The following is a 20,268-nucleotide window of genomic DNA, read 5'->3' on the forward strand; positions in this document are numbered from 1 at the left end:
GCCTATGCCCTTTGTTGAAATCACATGGTGCATAGATAGGCCATGGTGCATTTAATACACAGACTAGCCTACAAAGCCCTACTAAACTACAAAATCAGAATAAGCGAGTAGGTCTCTAGGCATCCTGTTTGCCACCATCTGGTAGGCATATCTATGTGAACTGTAGCCTACTTTGAACTGTAGCCTAGTCGACACCGTCATTTATGCATTTTCCAATTTTTTGGAGGCGTCTCGGCGTAGGACAGAGCAAATTGTAATTTAGCAGGCGCACACTACTCTTACAAACTGCATTTAGCCTATACTGTTTTTTTTTTTTCGAAGTAGGCTCCATTGCAGTAGACTACAATAATATTTGGCCAAAATATTGCATATCTGCAGTAAAGCACAGTATGTAGGCTACTATGCAATGCCATTTTTCATGTCCAAAATATTGCATTTCCTGCATAAAACTGCAAACAATTCCTCCAGAACTGCAGTTGTGACACTTGATACAAGGCCTATAGCCTACTATAAACAATAGTAAGAAATATGCTACTCATAATAATAGCCTAATAATAATAATGATAATAATAACAGCTCCAAAAACCTGGGCAAAATAAGAATTTTGTTGTTCAATTATTGAATGGGATTGACTTGAGGTTTTCATAGGAAGAATTGGAATTTCACCCTCTCTAGACGTTACCATGGTGACCAGCACTCGTTGAGGAAGTGAGATGAAGAAATACAAAAACAAAAACAAGTAGGCGAAATTGTTACTTCAAAAGTTAGTTTGTGTGTTGCGGTGTGTTGGCGGCGAGTCTTGGCACGTTAGGATAGATGCCACTGGTTTTAAAATAGTCCAACAAGAGAAAATGAACTCCCGCAATGCAAAACAACCTGCTGGGAAAGCTGCAGTGAAAGCATCAAGCAAGTCCTCCGGTAAACCAGGTAGGGTCATTTAAGGTTATATAGGTCCGCAGGGAAACATCAAAAGCAGATTAGACGTGCTTAGAAAATGTTTGCAATACCTGATAACATCAATGAGTTTTTTAATAGGCCATTGCCTACATTCATTTTGTAGTGTTAGCCTAATTGTTTATTGTAGGCCAAGGCCTAGTGTTTATTGTGTTTTAGCTTATGCTTCTCTCTCTCTCTCTCTCTCTGTGTGTGTGTGTGTGTGTGTAGGCCTAGGATTTGGTGCCCCCCAACAGAAAAAAACATCAACCTCCATCCACCCTAAGGGCAAGCAAGTCAAGTCAAATCCATCAGCACAATCAAAAAGTAGGGCTATAGACAAGTGCTATTTCAAGAAAAAGTCCTTGTTTATGGCTCTAGAGGCATTTCTTAGTAAAAGTTGGTAACAGGACTTTTTATCATAATTAACATGTGCTGAATCCAACTAGCCCTGTTCCCAAGCAGTTTTTGAGTTTTTGATCATCTAATTAGCATTAACAAAATGGCTGCCAAAATGGCGCTTTTGGGCACTTTCTTTGGACGGACATCATTATACCATGTAAATAAATTAATATTGTTCACATCTGTGCATCTCAGAAATCTCCCGTGGGCAATAAATAAAAAGTAAAGGCTATGAAAAATATAAAAATGCAAAAAAAAAACCCTCTATTATTATGCTAATTAGCCTTTTTTTTTTTTTTTTTTTGTATGGTTGTAGCCTTGTCAGGGCAGCTGTGGCCTACTGGTTAGCACTTCGGACTTGTAACCGGAGGATTGCTGGTTCGAACACCGACCAGTAGGAGCGGCTGAAGTGCCCTTGAGCAAGGCACCTAACCCCTCACTGCTCCCCGAGCGCCGCTGTTGTAGCAGGCAGCTCACTGCGGCAGGATTAGTTTGTGCTTCACCTCACTGTGTGCTGAGTGTGTTTCACTAATTCACAGATTGGGATAAATGCAGAGACCAAATTTCCCTCACGGGATCAAAAGATATACTTATACTATACTTATCACCTTGTGAACCATACTCTTGACTACTTATACTATACTTATCACCTTGTGAACCATACTCTTGACTATGTTTACAGTCCTCTTTGGCAAAGAGTCTGGCCTGGCTTCATTGGTAAACATCTTCTTCGTGGTGGGTGGACACATGTTTGGAGTTTAAAATCATTGGAGTTCCTTTGAACTAATCACGAACAACCGTTAACTAACAAGCTAGCATCATATCCTTGATTCCAAATGGGAAAGATGGCCAGCAGTCACATGTTTCATTTGATTAGATTATCTTAGATTAGATTTACCTTCATTGTCATTGTGCAGAGTACTAAAAATGTATAAGTGTATGTGCAGTGTACAGTATAAAGATCAGTAGAATATCACTATGTTTAAGTGTAAGTACAGTATGTACATTTATAAAAATAAATAGAATACTATGGGTGGGATAGGACCAAAATGTTTGCCTCCTTGTTGTCCCTGTGAAGGTTGCCATCGACATGGACACCTCAACAGGCACAGGCAAGGAGGCACCGGGGGAGGGGGGGGGGGCGGTGTTGATGGAGGGGTGTGAGGAACCAGTGATGTGTTGAGCAGTTTCTCTTTCCGGTCAGAGGCAGATCAGTTGCCATACCATACTGTGACACAGTTGGTGAGGATGCTCTCAATGGTGCAGCGGTAGAGGTTTAGAAGTTCACCAGGATCTGAGGTGAGAGATGCTGGTGAGCCTTTTTGATCAAGGTAGAGGTGTTGAGGGTCCAAGAGAGGTTCACAGAGATGTGGACACCCAGAATCATGAACTGGTGACATGCGCCACCTCAGTCCTGTTGATGAGGATGGGGCTTTGTGTGCTAGCTTTTGACTTCCTGAAGTCCACATTGAGGCATTTGGTCCTCTTGGTGTTGAAAGCCAGGTTGTTGTCAGTGCTCCGCAATGTTAGGTGCTGTAGGCTGCAGGCTGTCTCATCATTGTTGCTGATGAGAGCAATCACCGTAGTGTTGTAGCCATGTACAGGTATGCAGTTGTAGGTGAAGAGGGAGTAAAGGAGGGCTCAGCACACGCCGGTGTTCAGGGTGAGGGTTGAGTGGGTGAGGTTATCTAATCTAACAGACTGCAGTCTGTTGGTTAGGAAGTCCAGAATCTAGTTTCCGAGAGAGGAATTGATTAACCTGACTCTCGCCAGATGAATTTCGTTCCGCTTAGCTCCGCCTAGCTTCACTCACATCCATCTGGGACCTCTTCCATTGAGAGTGATTTCAGCACGAGATTGTATGGTAGAGCCAATCAGGACGCAGGGCGGGAGTTTCATAGATGTGACATAGCGTAGAAGCGACTGTGAGACTGTAATCAGCGTCACGGGTTGGCTTCGATGTGAGTGGTTGAAGTAGCACGTCAATAGATGACGGACAAGTGGCTTATTCAATCATATGCAAGCATTTTTTTATTAGGCCCAGCCTTCTGAAGCAACACTCCAATAGATTGGTCCCAGATGGATGAGTGGAGCTAGGCGGAACGAAATTCATCTGGCGAGAGTCAGGTTAGGAATTGATGCCCAGTTCACTGAGTTTGGTGATCAGTTTGGAGTGGATAATAGTGTTGAATGCTGAACTGAAGTCAATGAACAGCATTCTCACATAGGTGTTACTATTGTTAAGGAGGGACAGGGCAGAGTGAATTGCCGTAAAGATGGCATCCTCTGTGCTCCTGTTCTGGCAAATTCTCTTGAAGCACTCTATACTGCAAACAAAATCTACCTCTGTGTACAAATAAAGTAACTTGAACTTGAACTTGCATTAGTTCTAAAGTTATTCATCTAGCTATTAATTCACAGGACATTCAATCATTTTACCAACACAAAGGTTATGAAGAAATATGGGTAATACTTTATGGTATAAAGGTACATGAATTATCATGAATTCATGCAATAATTAATTCATGATTTATGTATTACTTCATTCCTTATATCCTATGAATCATCAGAAATTGACATGAATTCCTATACTCTCATTCATGATGACCTCATGTATGAACAACACATCAACTAAAGCATTAGGTGTGATGGGTATATCATTATGATTTCTTAAGCATGATCATCATGATTACATGAATTTTAGGTTAATTGCTCATGCATTCATCATGTCTGTGGCCCCTCAACTAAAGTAGTGAATAATGACATGTGTTTAGAGAACTCCAAAGTTATGTTCAAATCAGAATTTGACCAGTGATGACCACATTTTTGGCAGAAAAATAAATAGTCATGATCATGCTTAATACATCATATGCCCACCATACCTAATACTTTAGTAATGTGTTCATGTATGAGGTCACAAATGACAAACTATGAACTCAGCAAATTCCTGATGATTAATTAGATATCAATGAATGAAGTAATACATAAATCATGAATTAATTCATGCATGAATTCATGATAATTCATGTAATTCATGATAATTCATGATAATTCCTGTAATTTAGGTAACATAAAGTGTTACCGAAATGGGTTAAGGCCTATGTAACTTACTCCGAGACTACATACATTACAACCTAATTCGCTTCAATTATGTAAAATGTAATGTAAATCAGGTTTTATGGCCAAGTATACTTGCGTATACAAGGAATTTGTCCCATCCATGAATTAGTAAACACACGTGTCACACATTAAAGCACACATTAACCCGGAGCAGTGAGCTGCCTTGCTACAGTGATGCTCGGGGAGCAGTGAGGGGTTAGCTGCCTTGCTTAAGGGCACTTCAGCCGTGGATGTGGGCATGGGAGAGTAGTGCTCAACCTTTCCACCACCCATATTTTTCCTACTGGTCGGGGATCAAACCGGCAACCTTTTGGTTTCAAGCCTGAAACCCTAACCAGTAGGCCACAATTTTAAACTTTACATTTCATCACTACACATCTTTCTTGACCCTCAAAAAAGTCTCATTCGTCAAATACCATGTGCCTGCTTAGTTTTACAATTTTAACAATTATGTTTTTTCAGGTAATTATGACCGCCGTGCAGCGAAGCGGCGGTCATATAGGTTTAGTCAGATTTTATTTTATTTTTTTTTTTTTTTCGCATGCCCAAATTTCCGTCAATGATTCCCGGGACACTGAAAGACCGGGTTACATGAAACTTGGTGGGCATGTAACCCCACATGGATAGCATGGAACCATCGTTTTTCGTTTTGATCTGTAGCCCCCCCGCTGGACTGGACCCCCCGAAAGGAGGGTAGGGCAGACACAGTTTTCTGTGAATATCTCGAAAGCCGTAGGGTTTAGGAGGACAATTTTTTTTGTATGTTGATCTCAAGGGGCCATGTCAACCCATTCCATAACCACTCATTTCATGTATGAAAAAAAAAAAAAAATGTGGTGTTGTAATTGAAGGTATCTGTGACCTAACATAGTCAAAACTGCACGAAATTGGAAGTGTAGGATCATTATGACACCCTCTGTATGCATGCCAAGTTTTGTGGAATTCCGTTCATAGGGGGCCACACAATAAATTAATTTATGTTACTATGGACCCTTTCAACAAGGTAAACAAAAACAATGCTTGAACGTTCTATTTGGGCCCCAATCTACTTCCTCTGCATTAAGATAACATATGGAATGTTAAAAAGGAAGTCTTGTGGGGCCAACTATGATGCTGATAATGGAACTGTCTTGAAAGGGTCCATACACCAACTGGCCTGTAGGTGGCCGGAGACAGTTTTCTGTGAATATCTCGAGAACCGTAGGGCCTAGGAGGTCCACCTTTTTTATGTATGTTGGTCTTAAGGGGGCATGTCAACCCATCCCATTACCACTTATTTCATGTATAGCGCCACCTAGTTAAAAATTAGAAAGCAAAAAATTAGGTGTTTTCATCACAATATCTCTGGCTGACAAGGTGAAAACTGCACGAAATTAAAAGTGTAGGATCATTATGACACCCTCCGAATGCATGCCAAGTTTTGTGTACTTTCGTTCATGGGGGGGCCTTACAATAAAATAATTTATGTGTACATTTAGTGACGTACACCAACAAGGATTCCCGAGACACTGAAAGACCGGGGTACACAAAACTTGGTGGGCATGTAACCCCACATGGATAGCATGGAACCGTCATTTTTCAGTTTTTGATCTGTAGCCCCCAGCTGGACTGGACCCCCCCCCCAAGGAGGCAGGGCAGACACAGTTTTCTGTGAATATCTTGAGAACTGTAGGGCCTAGGATGACGATTTTATTCCGTATGTTTGCCTCCAGGGGTCATGTTAACCCATTTCACAAACAGATACACACACACACACATACATTCACAGTAATCATACGTATGACACATACTCACACAGTAGACATATGTACGCTTGCATGCACAGGCACATACGCAGACACACACACACACACACAAACACACACACACTCACACACACACACACACCCACACACATAACATAAACATAACACAAACAATCAAGAATTTCTCAGAATTATGAACAGGATGAAGAAATTAAATTTACATGTGAAATCTATGAACTAATCATGTTTTGGTACTTGTTGTCTAGCAGATACCAGTGAGAATTGAGTGTGGATAATGCAATTTAGTGAGACAGTTAGAATCATATAGGCCTTTCAGCGTGATTTCTTTTTGTGGAAAAAATGTGCTGGACTGGGCGGCGGTCATATTTTGTACCGCTCTGCGGTACATCTAGTTAGCATAGGCATAATACTAGATATTTTTCTTTTTTCACAGCCTGTATCCTTGATCTATTGGCCAAGGGAGATTTCTGTGAACAATATGAATTCATTTACATGGTATAATGACATCTGCCCAAAGAAAAAAAGAAACTGCCCAAAAGAACTGAAAGAAACTGCCCAAAATTGCCATTTTGGCAACCATTTTGTTTATGCTAATTAGATGGTCATAAACTCAAAATTCAGCTTGGGAACAGGGCTAGTTGGATTCAGCACACCTTAATTATGTTAAAAAGTCCTGTTCCCAACTTTTACTAAAAAATGCCTCTAGGAAGCACATATCTCAAAAAGATCACCTGTCTACTACAGAGCCAGCAAAGAAATGAAGGATCAGTAAGACTGGTGAATCCAGTGAATAAGCCTAGGCTACTGTTGTCCTCTCCCCACTCATTGTCATATATGTAACCTTACAGATGGGGTGGTAAGGCCATACAGCATTTATTGTCTTCTCTTTTCTGAAAATGTTCTCTATGTCAGTCTGTTTTAAAAGCATATAATGTTGGCCTATAGGCCTAGATAATCTAAATGTCATAACACAACAAGTAGGCTATTACACTTTTTTCTGATGTCACTAATTAGGGCTGTAGGCTATGAAGTGTATAAAACGTATGGGTATGTGGGGTGTGTGTGGAGGAATGTAGCCTACCACATTGAGCTATTTTAATTTGAGCTGTTTTCAGACAATGGTTCCCCATGTTCTGCGCATATCAAGACGTTGGGCTGTAGGCCTGTATCTGAACAACATAACTTACTTACTGAAAATAAATGTTTTTCCACATGACAATCCACATGCAATTTCCTTAGCTTGTAGACTAAAATATCAATAATACCCATAAGTAGTTTATATTTTCCACAATTAGCTCATAAACATAAGGTGCATTTTTGTCTCGACTGTGTCTCAACTGTACCCATATTGAGTACAGTTGAGACTGGTACAGTGAGACACCCATTTTTAATTATGTATAGTTAACTAACCTTTCATTGCAAAATTGAATAAATAAAAACACAGCAATTGCAAAGTGTTTTTAATTCAAATTTATTCATTTAATTTAAATTAGCATTGGTTAAAAGTAATAAAACATGAACAAAATATGTGACACAGGAACAGATATGGCGAACAGTACAAATGGAATGTTCAAGTAATAACACTATCTTGAATTTCCCCTTGAGGATTAATAAAGTATCTATCTATCAATCTATCTATCAATACAATGTGTCTCAACTGTACCCCGCTGGCCACCTCACACATTTCTCTAGATTTTGCAATGACCTTACATGACACAATGGATTGGAGATATGTGTCATTAAAATTTTCCATGATCAAAGAGGACATTAATACACATGTGCATAGGAAAAATCACAACTTGGGCTTGCTGCGCACACAAGATATTTAAGGAGTTTCAACTGTACACATGTCCCAACTGTACTGAGTCTACCCATGTCTGAATGTAAACATCATATCTGAATCACTAAGGGTTAGACATCCGTTTGACAAAGATTTGCTGGCGTGTTCTTACATTTGGAATTCATGGTTGGAGGATGTTAATAGGGAGCTAAAGGAAACACAGGAAATGATGTCATTTAGCTCAAGTATAGGCATGAGCATTGTTACAGCAGACAGTTCCCCGAACAGAAAAGGAGTGTCAAGGCCTCCACTACACAGTAAAACATGAAACACATGCATGTTAACCTTCCGAAATGCCAAAGCAATGAGTTGTTTGTCAAATGTGTGACTCTCCTGCTCTATGCTCAATATTTCTGGATCTTATTGGAAAATAAAGTTAAAAGTGCACGTAAGAAAGATACTGTACTCATAAAGATTCAAAGTCTTTGCTAGTCAGAACAATTCCCATTTCTTTTGACATTACATGATTACATTTAGCAGACACTTTTTGACCAAAGTGACTTACATATGTCAGCCATTTTACAAGGGATCACATGCTTTGTCCCTGGAGCAACTTGGGGTTAAGTGCCTTGCTCAAGAGCACAACGGTGGAAGCCGGGAATTGAACCAACAACTTTCAGGTTACTGCACGCTAACCCAGCTCCTTAAACACTACACTACCACCGTCCCACTGCTATATCTGCTGTATAATTGTGACTTTTAGTGGCTGACGCATACCATTAAAAAAACCTCCCTATTCTGAAGTTTGTCAAGCACTGACAGGTTTGCCTGGTCACACCACTCTGCGTCTGCCTCTACCATTACAAGGGATTTATCTTTGTAAAACAATGTTGCTGTCTGAAATTGTTTTTGTTGACTGACGAGGTCGTGTATGTTTCTTGTATGTACAAAATGCACTGTGTCTGGGCATCGTGTGTTTTTGCACAGGCACTGAGCCGAGCCTGGAGGACCGGGCCGCCTTGACCATCCAGTGCTTCGTGAGGCAACTGCTGGCCAAAAGAACGAGGGAGCAGAAAAGAAAAGAGAAGAAGGAATATGAGGACCTCATGGACCGCTTAGAGAAGGAGGTTCGAGCCATTCATTGCATGCCAAACACATACTGGCCAGTCTGTGAAAAAAGCCTTTGGCGCACAGTACTAGGAGACCTTTCAAGCCTCGAGGTGAAATAGACTTTCTGCATGCTTTTTCGTGTGTGTGAAGCGATTTTTATGCAAATTAAAGGGCAACCGGTTGTGAGGTCAGGAGTCCTAAAGGATTTACTGTAGTTAAGCTTAAAAGCTGAACAATATGTCACTACCTAAAATGTGGAAATGCTTGAGGCCTCACACACATGTATTCAGGCTATTTTACGTTCCAGAGAGTGTATTTCAGTATGTGTGTTTTGCACTCTTGTTGCACTGCATACAGTACATGTCTCAGGAGAAAGGTGTTCGTGGAATGCGTCAGTGATGATGCGTTTCCTGTAGGCCTTTGTTGCCCTGGTGCGGCGGGAGCAGGAGGAGGCGGAGCGGGAGAGGATGAAGGAGGAGGAGGAAAGGAGAAAGAAGAAGGAGGAGCAGCGGTTGCGCAAACGGCTTCTAGAGGCAGCCTTCGATGGCGAGGAAGAGGAGATACTGGCTGTCCTCAGAGAGGTCAGACAGATAGCCACAAGAAAGATAGCCTGGCCCCACCCACCCAGATCTTCTTTCAGGGAGATCTAGTCTGGAACAACATAGTTCATAACCGTTTAACTCAGACAAGGAAAATGCCAATAAGCGATGAGAGAGGAAGACAAAACCAAAACGTATTGTAATAAACAGTAGCACCACCACCTGCAAACGTCAAAAAATGCAGTTAGTATTAGTGCCCATCACGATGCAAGGGTTGGAAACTAATCCCAATAATGAGTCACCAGACTCTATTCACTTTGTGAATGAGTTTAGATTTTTCCAGGCCACAAGAAAGAAAGGAAGATACTAGAATATGGAAATACAGTAAATGGTAAAGTAAAGAAAGTAAGGGGGAAGAGAGTTACATGTTGTTACAGCTGTGACTCTAACCCAGTACACTTTTTTGTTAAATTCACCGAATTGCTCCTTGCAGTCCTCTTTCTATCCATTCTATGTGTGTGCTCCAAACAACTCCAGTTTGCATACCATCTCCTGATTCAGTAAATAAGTATAAGTATATATACTTTTTTGATCCCATGAGGGAAATTTGGTCTCTGCATTTAACCCAATCGGTGAATTAGTGAAACACAAACAGCACACAGTGAACACATACAGTGAGGTGAAGCACACACTAATCCCGGCGCACTGAGCTGCCTGCTACAACGGCGGCGCTCTGGGAGCAGTGAGGGGTTAAGTGCCTTGCTCAAAGGCACTTGCCTACACTAATCTGGCCATATATTCATTCCTCCAGAAACACGGAAGGCAGCGGTTCAATTTGACTGGCTGTTGAGTGCAAAATAAGCCACCTCTACTCAGTATCACGGATTGTTCCTTTAAAAAGTCATGTTGCCTCTTCCAGAAGTGGCAGGCAGTAATTGAGTGAAGAAGGGCACAATAGTCTCTTTGTAGCAAACCCCTAAAAAATGCCCGGTGGATGTCTGTTGCGACAAGTAAACTTCTGCTTGTTGCCTAGGTTACAGAGCGGGACACGAAGCAAGGCGTGGGATTTGATGAAGCTGGGAAACGCCTACGGGCCCTCAGCCAGCTGCGGATGATCAACTGCACCGATGCTAACGGCAACACGCCGCTCTCTGAGGCGGCAGGCGGGGGGAACCCTGAGGTTATCACCATGCTGCTGGAGAGAGGGGCTGATGTGAACACGCAGGTAAGACAGGTCCAACCTTTGCCTGAGGGATAGACTATGCCGCTTCCTTTGAGTGTGTGTGCATGTGTGTGAGAGGGAGTAAGGAATAGTGGAGAGAAAAAAGGAGAAATAGTACCATCCTTGACAAGGGATGATGAATGATGATTAGTGATTAAGCGTTTCTTACTCAGACCACTGAAACATCCACACCCTCAGCCCTATGACTAACATGATGTAGTAGAATGGAGGATTTTTTGTGCATACAGAAATGTGTATGCTCGTTTTGGAATGGTTTGGAGCAAATGTATACTCCATATACTTGAATTTCCCCTGGGGATCAATAAAGTATCTATCTATCTATCTATCTATCTATCTATCTATCTATACATATATGACTGCACAATGCTCTTTTATACACACAGTGACCTTTGGGGTTTGTCTATAGGGAGCCTTTGGAAGGACTCCCATTTATAGAGCAGCTTTTGGGGGTCACCTGCGTGCAGTGCAGACCCTCTTACAGTTTGGAGCAGATCCACGCACTCATGCTGACGATGGCAGCACTCCAGAACAGGTGCAACTACGACTGCACAATGCACAACTGTACTGCACTTTACATTTTTATGTGTTCCCACTCATGCTCCTCAGGTATGTTTGTCTAAGCGCACTGTGTGCTTAAAAATTGTGCACAAGCGTGTGTGTGTGTGTTGTGTGCAGGTGGCTTCGGGAGAGGCAATAATACAGACTCTGCAGAGCTGGGACGTAAACGTGACCGATTCCATGCTGAAGAAGATGGAGGCCGAGCGTGAGAGGAGAGTGGGAGAGGAGCGGAAACTGAAGGAGGAAGAGACTGAGCGGTGAGCGGCTCCTAGCCTCTTCTCTACTTGCTACTTCACTATACAGTAGTTTCTGAACTATGAACCACACACCATGGTATATTATTATCAGACCCTTTCATAATAACATGGTTCTTTAGGATTTATAGTCATCATGATATTATATTGTTTGAAATGTCATTGTCAGAGAATATTTTGCTACATATAGTTGACAAAATTCAGCTTTGTCACACCATATGTTTCTGAATAATGAGTGATGGGTATCACTAACCTGCAGCCTTGTATCGTTACACATTGAGGGTTAAAACTATCTTAGCTTACAAATATTTTTTTAAAATGTGTTTATCTTGAATAAGAAGAAAGAATAGTGTGGATGTATGTTTCAGTGTTCATTTGTAATATTACAGAATAATATTGTTAGTAGTCTGGGGTAGGCCTGCTTCTAGCAGGCACCTGATTTGATTCAGTGTGCGATGGCAGTCATGGCTAAATTTGCTCATGGAAAAGAACTCAAAAGACCTTTTGCCTTGTGATGCTGTAATTCGCCAAGGGGTTGTTTTTACCATGAACTAATGTGTCTGACTTTCCCCACACTTCATTGGGGAAAATGTGCCTTGTAATGAAAAATGTTTTGTGTTAATAAAATGACTCCAGAGATCATATTGCAAAATCAAAACAAATATTAAGGCAGACTATCAGCATGGAAAACTTTTGTATCTGTGCCTTTTTGACCCAAGACTTTGATTGGCAAATTCAGTTTGTTTGTGTGGCCCTGGAGCAAAAATCAGCAGACGACTGTATGACTCTTATGGAGATCATGTAGGGGCAATAGCCACACCTTTCACGGTAGGTGTTGCATAGATGCTAAATTGAAACTTTTGATGAAAGTTTGACACATGAAATCCCCAGTGGTGGCCCTCTGCCAGACGAAGGTGATTGCACCACGTTTCCCCTATCTTACATCACAGCATGGATACGGTAGGCAGGCAAGTCAAACAAAGCACTCAAACAGTGCAAAAATATAATGATGATCTCACCCCTGCGTCAGCTTAGCACAAGATCGTCACGATAGAGGAGGAAACATCAGGCAAAAGAGTTAGGGCTCAGAGTGGCTTCCTTCTCTTTAACTGTTTAACTCTCTATCCGTCTCTCTCTCTCTCTCTCTCTCTCTGTCCTCTGTCTTCCTTCCTGGCTGTTGAGCTCTTACATCCTCCACAGTAGCATAGGGGCAGGTAGGAGTAAGGCTAGTTGACTTTCCCACATGTTGATTGTCCACTGCTAGGAACTTTGGCACAAACCAACAAAGGCCTGTGTTTTCCCTCAGCCTGAGAGGGGAAGTGGAGCGGTTGCAGAAGGAGCACGAACGCAGCCAGAAAGAGGTAAGGAGCGTACAGGCGGGGGTGGGGAGACGAGCAGGGAGGGGGCATTCCTGTGAGCTGTTTCAAATACCACTCAAACAGACTTCAGTGTTTAGAATGAAGATGTGAGCTATCACTAGACTGGCTTAAAATGTAGTGCAATGTAATGCAATGCAGTGCAATGGACAAACATACAATATGGTAAAATGCATTTTATTTGAAATGTTTTACATATATATTAAAAACAGTAGGTATTAGGTGCCCCTTGCAAAATAAAATCAACATGTACTGTAGCAGACCTTTAGTTAAGTTTTCAGAAAGAAATCATGGCTCTGATGTCAAAGGGGAGAGCCAGAGTACTGAGTTGAGCTGCTCCTGCCCAATAAAATGTGTCCTTTGCACAGATTGTGCAGTTTCTTAAAATTGGCTAGCTGGCAATTTCCACTGGAGTGGAATGGCCAAAAGAAATGTCAAATGATAGAACATCACTAGGATTAGACCTGCTGCATGCAGAGAAAAGACTTAAATATGTGATATATTATCTCTTGCTAAGCACTCACTTCTGTGTTTTGTGTATGCGGGTATAGAAGAGACATTCACAAGTGTGTGTGTGTGTGTGTGTGTGTGTGTGTGTGTGTGTGTGTGTGTGTGTGTGTGTGTGTGTGTGTGTGTGCGTGTGTTGCATCTGTGTATTTAGCTGAAGAAAGCCTATACTGAGTTGAACAAAAGGATTACGGAACATGACAAGTGTGAAAGGAAGGGGATGGAGCAGGCTAAAGTCACCCTGCAGGTAACCTTTAGTCATGTGACATTGCTCACACCAAGAACAGGTGCCACTGGGCTCCAGCTTCCCACTTTCCACCTTTTTGTTGCAGTTCCAGTGTGCAAATAGGGAACATTCAAATATTTGCTTTAGATTCTGTGTTCTATTCAAGTGTTGAGTTCCAGACTACTTTATGAGACCAGTTATCAGTGTTTAACAAAAGGTGTAGTAAAGTTTGGAATGAACATTATATTTGTGTGTGTGTGTGTGTGTGTGTATTCAGGTGGTCCATGATGCAGAAGAGGTCTTGGCAAAGGCCCAGCTTTCAGCACAACAGGCCGCAGACCAGTTGTCCCAGGCCAAACTCACCCTGAGGGAGCAATCTGGAGGAGGTCCGTGTAGACCATAGAACACTTAGATATACATGTACTTATGCTCTTCCATTTGAACACATTATTTATGCTTTATTATGATATCATAACACTACACAGACTGTTAGATGACTGGAGGATTGAGGAATGTTACACAAATCTACAGATAACACTAATACCATTATCTCAGCCACATAAAGTGTGCATTTTGTGTATTTCATCCCTTTAATATATGTCTTCAGATGCTGTTATTGACTGTGGAGGGGTTCGTTGCCTGCTCAAAGACTTAGATGATGTCCTGATAAAAGACGTTGGGGGAAAGGTCAAACAGGATGGGCGGTGAGCCACCGCTGACATGCACATGGCACAGGCACATACTTGCATCTCACATGCGTAAAGCACGTCACTTAAAGGTCACCTCAGTTTGAGCCGTCAAGGTACATTGGGAGAGGATTTGCTGGGGAGGCTGCTCTAGCCTTTCCAGCAATGCAGAAAAGGGCTGGGTGTGTGTTTCCCCGTCTCCCTCTGGGTGTGATAAAGTCACGTCACACCCGTGTGGTCTGACACAGCTGCTCAAACAAACATTCGGCCATTTTAGAAAGCCCTCCGTCATCCTGACTGGTCTGCTACAACTCGCATGAAGGTTTGATCTGACCCAGATCAAAGATGGTCAAAGAGGTACCCAGCCGGAAGACTAATACATCTGTTTGAGAGTGTTGTTTACGCTCCTCCCAGTTTTCCTTTCAGTGACATTTTGTTTATTGTCTGCTCATCAATGCTCCTTTTGTTTGTGGCAGGTGGAAGTGTATTCTGGCTTTGATATTTACACTACTTGTATGCATTTTTTAAAACGTGTTTTGCGTGTGTGTGCGTCCTTGTGTTTGTGTGTAGATGGCCGCTGATTGTGGATCCATCAGGTCAGGCAGCTACCTTCCTGCGGTACAGAGACACTAATTACCTGGATGCCATGCATCCTGAGAACATGAAGCCAGACACTCTTAGACTGGCTCTGCTGGGGGCTATCCGGTGAGTTCTGGGTTAAGTGACTGTCACAGTCTTAGTCAAGCTGCTAAGTCAATGCTAGGGAGTTACCACTTTTTGTTGTGCTTTGGAATCCTACCAACTGAGAATATTTAGCATATTAATGTGATGATATGTTTACAAGTTGCACACAATTATCCATCCATATCTGCCTTTTGTTTTCTGCTGACAAAACCTACTCAGCAACATTCTTACACCATGAATGTTTCAGGGTAAAGACTGATGACTTTGGTTTATATGCGTGTATGTCCAGAAAATTTGCAAATCCATATTTGCAGTCGTACATGTTATCAGTGTTAAGAGATTTTATTGTCTATGTCTCCAGTCGCTGTTATGTAAGTTCTAATTTGGGAGCTATGGGCAGACATTTGGTTAACCAAAGAAGATTGGCTAGAGAACAGAGAACAGTATCACATGCAGGGTTGTAATTTTGGTCCCTGTGATAATTTATGTTAGGGAACACAATGCACCATGTGAGTTTGGAAATTGATTAAAAGCTTTTAAACTATTACCAGTATCTAATCTGGTCTGAACTGGATTTTATGTCTTTGATCATATTCCGGTAAATTCTATATAGTTAAATTTAGCCTGCTATATGATTTAAATCTGTTAATTTTAATGTTAGTATAATGTTTATTGATGTCATTCTATGTCACTTTGGACAAAAATGTCTGCTAAGAACAACACGGTAAAAAAGGAAAAGTCAGGGCTGTCCAATTTATCAAACCATATTACATTACAATACCATGAAACAGTCTAGTTTTGAACGAAACACAATCTAATTGTGTTCAAATTAATTGAATCACCTAAGGTAATATATATATATATATATATATATATACTGGAGGAAAAAGGAAAAGAGGGTTTGTAACAGTTACTAAACTACAAAACGTGAAATTGAACAATGAAAATTGAAAACATAAAAATTAAACAAACTTATTTTTGTTTTTCAAACACAATGTTCTTAATTTGAACTGACATATTTTGCCACAGCAATGAATTTATCCAACAGAATCATGTAAGATTAATGTGAAGCACTTAAGCTCTGAACCAGTAAGGCAAATTAATGCATGGGATGCTTTGGTGTCACAATTTCATTGTGTTCCCATGAGTCTTTGCTAGAGATTCACTTTGCAAGAACACTGAGATAATCAATCACAGAACAGGTGGGAAAGCAAGTGAGCTATGCACAGACGATTTGATAGACATCCGTTGGCAAATAAAACGTTTTTTTTCAACATGAGTTTTTCCCAGACCACGCCTCATTGAGAAGAGGTGGCTCCATGCTTAAGAACACTGAGATAATCCACAGCTAACAGTGTTGCCAAAAGTTTGGTTTTCTTAAAGAGGCTCATGCTTAGAGACCAGTAGAATTTGGAGCCGAGTGGTATCTTATGTTATGCTTTGAGATTAGCTATGCTTTGTTCCCACCATGAAAGTGTTGGTATTGAGCATTCACAAAGTATCAGTGGTTTTATGGCACTTATTTCAACCTCAATAAATGCCTTTGAAATGCTATGGCACAACATATTCACGTTTCATTCTAAGACTTCATCTTGAAGTCTTAAATATCAAAGTTATCTTCCTTTAATATTGATGTTGCAATACTAAGTACATCTGAATGCCTACTCTCAGCACATGCCACCTGTATAACACAATCACGTTGATATTCCATGAATATGTAGGTCTAAGCCTAATCAATTTCATTGGAATTACTTGGTCAAACTGGGTTATCACAGCATGAATCAATTTTGTAAACCGAAAGAGAAATGCTGGACTAATTGTAGATATTTCATTCATGTACACAACGATGTACACAATAAAATCAAGTAAATCCAGCGATTTATTTTTTTCAGTGTATAAACATAAAATGTAAACATAACATGACAAACAAGTATAGATACTCTTTTGATCCCGTGAGGGAAATTTGGTGAATTAGTGAAGCACATAGAGCACACAGTGAACACACAGTGAGGTGAAGCACACAATGAGACCACAGTGAGGTGAAGACACTAACCATACTGTGAGCTACCTGAACTGGCGCCGGAGAGCAGTGAGGGGTTAGGTGCCTTGCTCAAGGGCACTTTTAGGTGCTCAAGCCCACATTTCGGTTACAAGCCCTAACAAGCCCTAACCAGTAGGCCACGGCTGCCCCCAATTTAAGCCAATGCATGTTTTATGTTTTTCCCACTTGGCTGTAGATATGGAAAGGCCCTGGTTATCAATATGATGGATGTGGATCTCTTGGAGACTGTGGAGAACCAGCTGAATCAGGTGTCTCCAGGTCTGAGTTCCCAGCTGATGAGCAAAAAGCTCTTGCAAGAGGAAAGGTAATGTAGGCATCCATTGCCTCCATTTTAGAGATTCCTCAAAAAGACCTCAAAAATGTCAATGAGATTCCGGTATCTAATTTCATTCATGAGGTGTTGGCTTCAGGACTGTCAGCAGTAATGACAGAGCTTGATTAGAATGTGGATCCCTGTGGAGGAAAGCCTGCTAAACCACTCACTATAAACCTTACCTAATTCTGAAACATGTCGCAACAGTAGGCCTACTTCACTGGAGATGGATTCTGAAAGTTTTATAGTAATGACACTGCAGTGCATGATCACTGAATAAAGTTGAAAATATAACAGTGAAAATATAACAGTGTGTCGCAAATGCCCACAGGTACCTGAATCTGGTGCGGTCCACAGATGGACCCCAGTACTCCCGCACAGAGTTCAGGCCAGACCGACTGGAGGCGTTTAGCCTGGTGATGGTGACTAAACAGCGCCACCCCTCGGATGCTCTGCTTACTACATTTTACCCCATTGAGATCGCTTTACCAGAAAAGAAAACATAATCAGTGTACTGTTGTTTGATTGAAACTGAAAGCCATCAATATTTTTATGAAAGAGATTGCATTAAACCATTGTCTCCAAAAAAAACTTTTTTTATTTTCTTTTATTTAAAAATACTTTAATCAGTGGTGTAAGTGTGTTATCTACTCACAGTTAGGCTAGTTGGTTCTTAGATTCCAGTTTTATACTGTGGACAAGATATTGACTTAAGTTTTGTCATTTTAATTCAATCTTTGGTTTAAATTGTGATAAATGGGTATTTTAAAAGTTTAGTTTTCATTGTAGTCTCCTACACTAATGTCAAATCAGTTGGACAAGGTCTGTCAATGCTGGCAATCTCCTGCATGGTTTTTTTTGTGGGAAATGTGCACTCATTTTTAGATTCAGGTGGTATTGGAGTCAGATACACCATATACAGGTGCTATAATTAGGTCATATAATTAGAATATAATCAAAATGTTGATTTGTCAGTAATCCCATTCAAAAAGTGGAACTTGTATATATTCAATTCATTACACACAGACTGATATATTTCAAATGTTTATTTCTTTTAATTTTGATGATTATAACTGCCAACTAATGAAAACCCCAAATTCAGTATCTCAGAAAATTAGAATATTACTTAATACCAATACAAAAAAAGTTTAATGTTGCCCAACTGAAAACTATGAACATGAAAAATATGAGCATGTACAGCACTCAATACTTAGTTGGGGCTCCTCAGAATCTTTGCCTGAATTACTGCAGCAATGCGGCATGGCATGGAGTCGATCAGTCTGTGGCACTGCTCAGGTGTTATGAGAGCCCAGGTTGCTCTGATGGTGACCCTTCAGCTCTTCTGCATTGTTGGGTCTGGCAATTGCATCTTCCTCTTCACAATAGGCCTACCCATAGATTTTCTATGGAGTTAAGGTCAGATGAGTTTGCTGGCCAATTAAGAACAGAGATACATGGTCCTTAAACCAGGTACTAGTAGCTTTGGCACTGTGTGCAGGTGCCAAGTCCTGTTGGAAAATTAAATCGGTATCTCCATTAAGTTGGTCAGCAGCAGGAAGCATAAAGTGCTCTAAAAACTTCCTGGCAGACGGCTGCGCTGACCTTGGACCTCAGAAAACACAGTGGACCAACACCAGCAGATGACACGGCACCCCAAACCATCACTGACTGGAAACTTTACACTGGACTTCAAGCAATGTGGATTCAGTACCTCTCCTCTCTTCCTCCAGACTCTGAGACCTTGATTTCCAAAGGAAATGCAAAATTTACTTTCATCAGAGAACATAACTTTGGACCACTCAGCAGCAGTCCAGTCCTTTTTGTCTAGCCCAGGCGAGACGCTTCTGACGCTGTCACTTGTTCAAGAGTGGCTCGACACAAGGAATCACGACAGCTAAAACCCACTTGCCTTGCATTAATGTGCTGGTGGTTTGAAGCACTGACTCCAGCTGTGCCACTCTTTGTGAATCTCCCCACATTTTGAATGGGTTTTTTTTCACAATCCTCTCCAGGGGTGCAGTTATCCCTATTGCTTGTACACTTTTTTTCCTACCACAAGTCTGCAGTCTTCCCCATGATTGTGTAGCCTACAGCAGTGTTTCTCAAAGTGTGGTCCGGGGACCACTGGTGGTCCATGATTATCCCAAGTGGTCCAAGAGCAGGCGTTGTAAAAATAATATAGATGAGTTGTTTGCAATATTGAACCAACTTGTATGTAAATCCAAACAGTTCTGCAACACTGCCTATGTAAGCTACGCCAATTTAAATCATATGAATCCTCTGACACAATAAGCAAGGTGCAAAGACAATAAGCAAGGTGGTTCAGTGAGTAGGCCTATTTTGTCTATTAGCTAGGTGGTCCGTGAGTTTTTTTTCTAATGGTTAAGTGGTCCTTGGTCTGTAAAAGTTTGAGAAACACTGGCCTACAGAACTAGACTGAGAGACCATTTAAAGGCCTTTGCAGGTGTTTTGAGTTAATTATCTGATTAGAGCGTGGCACCAGGTGTCTTCAGTATTGAACCTTTTCACTATTCTAATTTTCTGAGATACTGAATTTGGGGTTTTCATTAGTTTTCAGTTATAATCATCAAAATGAAAATAACTAAACACAAAATATATCAGTCTGTGTGGAATGAATACAAGTATATACAAGTTTCACTTTTTAAATGGAATTACTGAAATAAATCAACTTTTTGATGATATTCTAAT

At 41.0% G+C, this 20,268-nt stretch overlaps 1 protein-coding gene across 4 annotated transcripts in view; it reads left to right on the plus strand.

Annotated features, from left to right (window-relative positions):
• Positions 1–18,150, plus strand: part of LOC125311382 (IQ motif and ankyrin repeat domain-containing protein 1-like) — a 32,924-nt gene extending 14,774 nt beyond the window's left edge. Inside the window, exons 1-14 of one of the 4 annotated variants that reach the window (XM_048269368.1) lie at positions 693–927; positions 1,165–1,260; positions 8,989–9,128; positions 9,528–9,692; positions 10,684–10,875; positions 11,300–11,425; positions 11,569–11,708; positions 12,970–13,066; positions 13,743–13,835; positions 14,092–14,200; positions 14,422–14,518; positions 15,071–15,205; positions 17,422–17,550; positions 17,891–18,150. In XM_048269368.1, coding sequence (XP_048125325.1) covers positions 852–927; positions 1,165–1,260; positions 8,989–9,128; positions 9,528–9,692; positions 10,684–10,875; positions 11,300–11,425; positions 11,569–11,708; positions 12,970–13,066; positions 13,743–13,835; positions 14,092–14,200; positions 14,422–14,518; positions 15,071–15,205; positions 17,422–17,550; positions 17,891–18,065 — 1,770 coding nt within the window. In that variant the 5' untranslated portion in view covers positions 693–851 and the 3' untranslated portion in view covers positions 18,066–18,150. Of the gene's footprint in view, positions 1–692; positions 928–1,164; positions 1,261–8,988; positions 9,129–9,527; positions 9,693–10,683; positions 10,876–11,299; positions 11,426–11,568; positions 11,709–12,969; positions 13,067–13,742; positions 13,836–14,091; positions 14,201–14,421; positions 14,519–15,070; positions 15,206–17,421; positions 17,551–17,890 lie in introns of those variants that run through there. The other 3 variants (XM_048269370.1, XM_048269369.1, XM_048269371.1) reach the window with 3 other exon arrangements.
• The last annotated feature ends 2,118 nt before the right edge of the window (positions 18,151–20,268 follow it).

Source organism: Alosa alosa, chromosome 18 (assembly GCF_017589495.1).
Source record: "Alosa alosa isolate M-15738 ecotype Scorff River chromosome 18, AALO_Geno_1.1, whole genome shotgun sequence".
Classification (NCBI taxonomy): domain Eukaryota; kingdom Metazoa; phylum Chordata; class Actinopteri; order Clupeiformes; family Clupeidae; genus Alosa; species Alosa alosa.